At 42.9% G+C, this 9,282-nt stretch overlaps 1 protein-coding gene across 1 annotated transcript in view; it reads right to left on the bottom strand.

Annotated features, from left to right (window-relative positions):
• MATN2 (matrilin 2) overlaps nt 1–7,408 on the bottom strand; it is a 164,618-nt gene extending 157,210 nt beyond the window's left edge. The window contains exon 1 of the mRNA XM_010863562.1: nt 7,213–7,408. Coding sequence (XP_010861864.1) covers nt 7,213–7,408 — 196 coding nt within the window. The remainder of the gene's footprint in view (nt 1–7,212) is intronic.
• Between the last annotated feature and the right edge of the window lie 1,874 nt (nt 7,409–9,282).

Consider the following 9,282-nt stretch of genomic DNA (forward strand, 5'->3'; position numbering starts at 1 on the left):
ATCAGACGTGCCGCTGGTACTTAAATTGCCATTTGTGTGTGTGACCCTCAGACCCCACTGGTAGGTTCTTGAATGGTCTGAGCAGGGCGTGCATAGTTGGAATTTTTCTCCACTTTGGTCACCATAAGACTGAACGGAAAACTTGGAGGGGGGGGGGGGAATCTACCCTGAAGTATCTTTTCAGTCAAGTTTATTTTCAGTTATTCGTAGTCACATTCTATATCCTGGATTTGAAAAAGGGAAAACTCCACCCGAGGAGTCCAAGTAACAATATTTTCTTAGTCTAATAATGGTGGATGGCAGGAATTAATCTGTATGTTTCCCAAGGAATTCACATACAGTTGCAATAAGTTAACATGACTTAGCCTCCCAGCCTCCCTGCCTCCCACATGCATCTATTAAGAGGGAGCATGGTTCAGTGGTTAAAGGCTTGAACTCTGGCACCAGACTGCCGGGCTCTGGATTCTGGCTCTGACACTTGCTAACTGTGTGTGACCTTGGGCAAGCTACTTAACCTCCCCATGCCATGTGGGAATATGGGATAATATTAGTTAATTGAGTGACTTAATCCATGTAACTGATGTATTCAGGATAGTGTCTGGCACACATGAGGAGGTAGGGGCAAGCGTGCAAGCAAAAGTGTTAGGAGACCAGAGAAGAACAGGATCTATTACAATGTTGAGCAAGAAGCTCTCAGATGCAGAAAGAATTTTAGCCCTGAGTTGAGTTTCAGATATCCACAGAGGCGAGGGAGTTTCAATTGGAGTAACACACTCTTGACCAGACTTGAACCGTTTTCTGTGCTGGTCCTGCAGAGTAGCCGCTGTTGAAGGCTCTGGAGAAAAGATTCTGAGCAGGGAAGTAACGTGATCAGATCCAGGCTTTCCCAGGCTGGCCAGTCTCAGTACCTCACGTGGGATGAGACAGGCACTTGCCAGGTGGTGAATGATACGGACTCTTCTGCCTGGCAAACCCTCACGGAAAAGGCAGTGTCCTGGGACTAGGTTTAAATTGTTTTTCTTCTAGTTTCAGTCATCACGATGGATGTCATAAGCCATTTATTAATTTACACAAATTAGTGGGGAGGAGGGAATATTTAAGGAGGAAAAACATTTAAGGAAGATCATCTGCCTGTAAAGTTTCTTTACTAAGTCCTCATCTTGTGCTTGGTCATTCCACCCAATTGATTTCATCTAATCCTCATCCCAATCAGAATTACTGTTTCTGCTTTTTAGAGATGAGAAAACTGAGGCTCAGAGAAGTTTAGTAACTTGACTGAGCTCACCCAGCTAAAATAAGTAGCAAAGAAGGGATTCAAACCCAGGGTAAGCAGCTAATTTACCATTTAACAGAAAACTTGGCTAGCTGCAAGTCAAGTCCCCAGAAGTCAATTCATGAAAGGCCATAGCTGTTTCACCGTCAGAGGTGGGATCAGGACAGGACCAGGGCAGGGATCACTTCCCAAAACGTGGGGGAAAAAAACACCTTAATAATTCCGTGAACTGTTTGTTCAGCAAGCTGCTTTCAGGAATTGACCTGGATATGAACCTAGGCCTGTCGACCTTCAAAGACCACAGTTTTTCACACTTGCTGTGTTGCACTAGCTCACTTCTCACTCTGCCTTAAGGTTCCATTAAAAATAGCAGATGTTCATTCAGTGCTTACTATGTGCCAGGCATTGAGCCAAGTGTTTTAAATGTATTAAGCCGTTTAATTCTTACAGTAAGTAAAGAAGTTAAATAATTTACCTAAGGTTATGCAGGTGATAAAGGGGTGAAGCTCCAGAGCATTGCTATTTCCTTATGGATAACTACTGCCCACCCCTTATAACAAAATAAAACTCTTTACTAACTGGTCCCTTTTCATAGCTTAACCTGTGAGGTTCCTTTTTAGAAAAGGAAGAAAACTTAAAAGATTTTCCCTCTTTCTCTGATCCTAAACCTACTGTTTATTTCAAGTTCCCTTGGTTTTATCAATTCTAAGTGTAGTACGTCATTTATATGTGATTTATTATTTTAGCGATGGTCTCCTTCTTCCCATATGCACAAAGTCCATGTTTATTTCTTTCAAAATATATATAACACTCTTTCAAGGGCCCACGTCCATCCCGACACATCTACAATTAAATCCAAACATTTAGAACACGTTGTGGTGGATAATTATCATTTTCAAAAAACAAACACCATTTCACGTGGCTTGGGTTTACTGTGGATTTTAAGAGGTGTTTGCATTTTCGAGTCACCATTGCTAACCAGAAGGGTCTGGAGATATGTGAGGGATAGGGAGTTGAGAATAAACAGATCTGGACTTCCCTGGTGGTCCAGTGGTTAAGAGTCTGCCTGCCAATTCAGGAGACGGGTTCGATCCGTGCTGTGGGAAGATTCCACTTACCAAGGGACGACTAAGCCTGAAAGCTGAGCAACTACTGAAGCCCAGGCGCCCTAGAGCCTGTGCTCTGCAACAAAGAAGCCACCACACCGGGCAAGGAGAAGCCGTGCGCCAAAAACAAAGGGCGCAACTGGAGAGAGCACGCCCCAGCTAGAGAAACCCCACGAGCAGCAATGAAGACCCGGTGCCGCCATAATAAATAACATTTAAAAAAAAAGAATAAACAGAGCTAAACATTTCTAGTTGTCTAACCCTGAGCAAGTTACTTTACCTCCCTCTGCTGCAGTTTCCTCATCTTTAAACTGGGGATAATAAAGACATCTGGTTGTTGTATGAATTAAATAAGCTCAAATATATAAAGCACATAGAATGTGGTGGCAGGTGGGAGGGAGGGTCAAGAGGACAGGGACCTATGGCAGATTCATGTTGATACATGGCAGAATAATATATTGTGTTGCCTTGCAACACAATATTGCAAGGCAATTATCCTCCAATTAAAAGGAAATAAATTTAAAAAATAAAGCACATAGAATACTGCCTGGTATATAGTAAGTGTCCCAAAAGTGACAGCTACTTTTTATTATCATTATGCAATCAAACCAATTAATATGAAGTGCACACTGTTAATTTTGTCATATTGAGCCATTTAATGTACCTTATATTAACTTTGATGCTGACTTGCGACACTGTAATAAAACAATGACACACACACAAATCCATAATTTAAAAATACAAGTTAGTATCTTAAAGTATTTAAAATTTCTTTCTACAGAGTGAAATAATGCCACTTACAGCAACCTGGATGGACCTAGAGGTCATCATACTACGGTGAAGTCAGAAAGAGAAAGACAAATACCATATGATACCACTCACATGTGGAATTTAAGATATGACACAGGGAACGTATCTACGAAACAAACAGACCCACAGAAGAGAGAACACACTTGTGGTTGCCAACAGGGAGAGGAGTGGACGAGTTTAGGATCAGCAGATGCAAACTTCTGTGTATAGACCGGGTAAGCAACAAGGCCCCACTGTACAGCATGGGGAACTACGGTCAACGTCCCGTGATAAACTGTGATGGAAAAAATATGAAAAAGAATGCGTGTATAACTGAGTCACTGTGTACAGCAGAAATTAGCACACCGTTGTAAATCAACTATGCTTCAGTAAAATAAATTTTAAAAATTCCTTTTTCAAAATGCAATGGTACAGCAAGTCACAGTCTGATAGAAAAGATTTCCAAGACATATATCCCTATATGTCTGTATGTCTATATATCATTTATATTCCGCATACATTCCTATAACAACACAAAGACAAATGACCCACTTGAAAACGTGCAAAATATTTGAACACTCACATCACCAAAGAAGACATTCAGATAACAAATAAACATATGAGAAAATGTTCAACATTCTCAGTCATCAGAAAAATGCAAATTAATAATCACAATGACAGGGACTTCCTTGGTGGTCCAGTGGCTAAGACTCTGCACTCTCAATGCAGGGGGCCTGGGTTCAATCTCCGCTCAGGAAACCAGATCTCCAATTCCACAACTAAAGATCCTGAGTGCCACAATGAAGACCGAAGATCCCTCCAGCTAAAACTAACATTCCATGCAGCCAAAATAAATAAACATCAAAAAAACTAAAAATCACAGTGACATTCCATGACAAATTCACCAGAATATCTAAAACTTAAAAGACTGATATAACCAAGCATTGACAAAAATGCAAAAAACTGGAATTCTAATATGTTGCTGGTAAGGATGCAAATTGATACAGTCATTTAGAGAAACAATATAGCAGTTGCTCATACAGTTCAAGGTACATTTCCCAAAGGAGACAACACGAGGTGACCAACTGGCCTGGTTTGCCTGAATTGCCTGTGTTTTAGCACCGAAAGCCTTTCATCCCAGAAAACTCAGTCCTGGGCAAACTGGGCCAACCAGAAAGCTACATATTTACCCAAAAGACATAAAAACACATCTACACAAAGACATACTCGGATGCTCATAGACGCTTTCTTTGTGAAAGCTGAAAACTGGGAACACAAACGTCCATATATGAATGAACAGATAAATAAATTGTGGTACATCCATAAGACGGACTAATACCAATTAATGGAATGATACACTGGGTGAATCTCAAACGAATTAGGCTGAGTGAAAGTAGCCAGACACAAAAAGAACACATAGTGAACAATTCCACTTACGTGACATCCAACAAAGGGCGACACTGTACGACAGAAAGGAGATCAGTGGTTCTGATTTGATCTCGGGATTGGATGGGAAAAGAGGGTCAGCTACATCTACTTCTGCTTCATTGACTACACTAAAGGCTTTGAGACTGTGGATCACAGCAAACTGTGGAAAATTCTTAAAGAGATGGGAATACCAGACCACCTGACCTGCCTCTTGAGAAATTTTGCAGGTCAAGTAGCAACAGTTAGAACCAGACACGGAAAAACGGACTGGTTCAAAATTGGGAAAGGAGTACATCAAGGCTGTATATTGTCACCCTGCTTATTTAACTGATATGAAGAGTACATCATGCGAAATGCAGGACTGGATGAAGCACAAACTGGAATCAAGAGTGCCAGGAGAAATATCAATAACCTCAGATATGCAGATGACACCACCCTTATGACAGAAAGAGAAGAGGAACTAAAGAGCTTCTTGATGAAGGTGAAAGAGGAGAACGAAAAAGCTGGCTTAAAACAACATTTAAAAATTAAGATCATAGCATCTGGTCCCATCACTTCATGGCAAATAGATGGGAAACAATGGAAACAGTGAGAGACTTTATTTTCTTGGGCTCCAAAATCACTGCAGATAGTGACTGAAGCCATGAAATTAAAAGATGCTTGCTCCTTGGAAGAAAAGCTATGACAAACCTAGACAGCATATTAAAAAGCAGAGACATTACCTTGCCAACAAGGTCTGTCTAGTCAAAGGTATGGTTCTTCCAGTAGTCATGTATGAATGTGAGAGTTGGACCTTAAAGAAGGCTGAGTGCTGAAGCATTGATGCTTTTGAGCTGTGGTGTTGGAGAAGACTCTTGAGAGTCCCTTGGACTTCAAAGAGATCCAACCAGTCCATCCTAAAGGAGATCAATCCTGAATATTCATTAGAAGAACTGATGCTGAAGCTGAAGCTCTAATACTTTGGCCACTTGATGTGAAGAGCTGACTCGTTGGAAAAGACCCTGATTCTTGGAAAGACTGAAGGCAGGAGGAGAAGGAAACGACAGAGGACAAGATGGCTGGATGGCATCACTGACTCAATGGACATGAGTTTGAGGAAACTCCGGGAGTTGGTGATAGACAGGGAGGCCTGGTGTGCTGCAGTCCATGGGATTGCAAAGAGTTGGACACAACTGAGTGACTGAACAACGACACAGAAGCAGGAGGGAAATTTGGGGGCTGACGTAAGTATTCACCATGATTGTGGTAGATGCTACATGGCTCTATACATTTGTCAGAGCCCATCAAATTATACACTTAAAACTGAAGATTTTTTCTTTCTTTTAAAAAAATATTTATTTTTGGCTTCATCAGGTGTTAGTTGTCCCATGGCATACGGGATCTTAATTCCCTGACCAGGGATTGAACCTGTGTCCCCTGCATGGCAAGGCAGATTCTTAACCACTGGACCACCAGGGAGGATCCCAAAGTGGAGAATTTTATTGTTTAAGTTCAACTTCAAAACAGCTATTTAAAAAAAAAAAAATCTAAAGAAATAGGGGAAAGGATACTGTATACAAGTCAACATAAAACCAGTATGGCAGTATTAATATCTAACAAGATAGACATTTTTAAACAATTCAATGGCAGTGAAACAAGAAAAAATAAGTCAGGACATGTAGCCCACATTAATCGTTGTGTCTCAGTGTGGCATTTATAACTGCTAGCATTTGAAGAACAGAAGCCAGAGCCAATTCTCACCAGAAAATGGAATGATGTTTGAGAAACAGTTCTTTTCATAGATGGGCATATGAGAAGAATTGTTGTACTGAGAAATAGAGGTTAATTCAATCAGAACAGATTCCATGAAGCATTTGGGGGCATGGAAAGAATATTAAAAAAAAAAAAAAATACAACAGTTTTGACTTTTGTTCTAGCAATTTTTCTCCTCTCCATGAGACAATGAGTCTTTTCATTTAGCTTTACCAAGAGGGTGGAGGAGAGAGAGAGGAGATTGTTCTGACGGTCTTAGCTATAACTTCTTCTAAGCATCACTGTTCCAAGTCAATTGACAGGCGCCTAGGATCTCACGGGAGCCAACACGACATGCCAGGGGCCTTGGGAGGAGAGGCCTGGCTCTGTCTCAACACGCCTTGTGACCTCAGTTAGGTGATTTAACTTTCTGGGCTTTAACTAGTCAGCTATAAAATGAGAGGCGTGACCTGGAAGCCATGTTTCCCAGCCTAAACCAGATCACAGGCCGAGATGACGCTGCTCTCCTGAGGAAGCCTGGGCCTGACACCCTCCCAGGCTGTAAACCCTGCCCCTGGATGAGAAAGGGCCTAAGGCTCTAGTATTTTCCAAGCGCCTACTACGGGCCAGGCAGTGAGCAGGCCACTTTGTGTAATATTATCTCATCTGGTCCCACAACCGTTCTGTGAGGTGGACTAGTTCCCAATTCCTTGGGTGGGACACCAAGAGCTACAGATGGAAAGATGTTCCCCCAGTGCCTCAGAGCTAGTTAAGTGACAAAGCCCAGATTCTACCCCTGCCATCTCTTAGGCAGCCAGCCTACTTGCTAAAAAAAGAGATTTTGAGTCCCCTTCTCTGTGCCGAAAGTTCTTAGACATCAGATACAATAGTTTTGTTCCTCGAAAGCCGCTGCTCCATTGGCACACCTCGGGTCCACACTAACCGCTGTGTCCACCGGAAATCTGTCACACAGGACGGCCCCAAAGGCCTTCCTGCCAGCCCCCACCTTAGACCAGAACCCCCAGCTCCCGCAAGGCCAGCAAGTGGAGCCCAGCTTCTGCTGGGAAGGACTCAAGGTCATGGTGCTCAGGACGCTCTCAGTACCCGACGCTGAGATGTTGACCTGATGTTGACTGTGATTTTCACCCCATGGTCTAGGCCTGCTTGCCAGCCCGGCCTTTCCAGGCACAGACTCGAGTCCTTTCATGGAAGGGTAAGTCCACGGTCAAGGGTGACAGGAGATTTGGCCTCAGCTCCAGTGTCTTCCTCGAGCCTCTGTCACATCCACGGGTGGACGCTTTCTCGCGTCTGCCAGCTCCCCGCTCCAGACCTCCCAGCAGGTCCTGCCACTGCAGCAATGCTCGAGGTTCTCGATTTCTCACCCAGACTCCTCCAGAAGCTTTGGAACTGCTCTTACCGCCTGGGGTCCTGCCCCTTCCCTGCTCAGCTTCCAACTGCGGCCTGCTTACCATCGTCCACGCTTAAGGCCCACCGGCCACCCTCCAACCCCACACGAACCCCAGCCCCTTGACCGCTGCCAGAGGAACTCAGATTCTTGTGCTAGCTGGGTGTCTTCACTCAGGCTGGTCCCTTGGCCCAGTCTACATTCATCAGAACTGCCTTGGAGAACCTCCCTGGCAGCCCAGTGTTTAGGGCTCCATGCTTTCCCCTGCCGGGGGCCTGGGTTCGGTCCCTGGTAGGGGAACTAAGATCCCACAAGCTATGCGGCGCAAAAAAAAAAAAAAAACGCAACAAAACCGCATTCATTCCTCAAGTTTCAGTTCAGACGTTCAGCCACTCTCCAGAATGTTCTCTGATTTTCCCAGTGAGGATTGATGTTCCTACACCCTCTTAGCAGTGAGTTGGCTGTCCGCTCTGGCCCTGGGTTTCTTTTTCTTGCTTCCATATCTGCCTCCCTGACTAGACTCTGAGCGGTTCCATGAAACCACACCTTGTCATCTCTGTATCCCCGGTGCTGAATTTTGTAAATGAACTCTTAGAAAATAGGTAAATGCTGAATAAACACATTTACTGATGAGCAAAAGATCAATAAATGTTGAATCAAATTGGCCCTAGTTCTGCACCCAACATCTTGACAAGGCCAAGCAGGTCTTCATCTATGTACGATGTTTGCCAGGATGGGGGCGACCCCAAAGGCTCTGCCTTGTGATGGGAGGAAACTCTCCCCCAGATTTTTTGGCCGTGTTGAACACATAATTGTTAAATGGTATCGATGAAATATCAAATATCTAGTTGTAATAATTAAAGTATCCATTTCATCATACATGCATATTCAAAACATTTCAAATTGCAAAATACAGATTCGTTTAGCAATAATGCTGTATTCGTTAAAAATGTTTCATAGAAAAAGTGTTTTTCATAAAAGTGTTTTTTTCTCACTTCATAAAACAGTTTTCAAATGCTTGCCTTTCCAACATCAGTATTTCATCAAACTAAAGATGTTTTTTGAGTCTTCTGCCACCCTCACTTCTGTTTAAGTTGTGTGAGATACAGTACTTTCTGAATCCATATGTGATGTTGTCACTGGAAAGTTTATCTCAGGCCACCAGTTCCCACTTACGTAACATGAGGACAGTTGGGTTTTTTCATGTCCTGGAAACATAAATTCACCGTCTCTGCAACCTATTCATTGCGTTGCTCTTAAGGTATTGTATCCAGTGTCATCCAACACTTATAATTGTGAAATTGTGTCCAGAAGAATAATGACTAAATTTGAATTGATTTTTCTTTTACTGTTTTGGTCAGTTGACTTCTACGTGCATTATCCAAAATTAGTACATTGATTGAGGACAGTTCAAGCCAACGTTCCATCCCAAATATGTTCAATGTATTTGACAGAGCTCCCCCTACTTTGAGAGCTCTGCAAGGACTCAAATATAGAGCAAATTCCTCTTTTCCAAGGAAGCATTTTCTGGGGGAAAATATCCTCACCTC

The sequence above is a fragment of the Bison bison genome, unplaced genomic scaffold (genome assembly GCF_000754665.1).
Source record: "Bison bison bison isolate TAMUID 2011002044 unplaced genomic scaffold, Bison_UMD1.0 scf7180017864491, whole genome shotgun sequence".
Classification (NCBI taxonomy): Eukaryota; Metazoa; Chordata; class Mammalia; order Artiodactyla; family Bovidae; genus Bison; species Bison bison.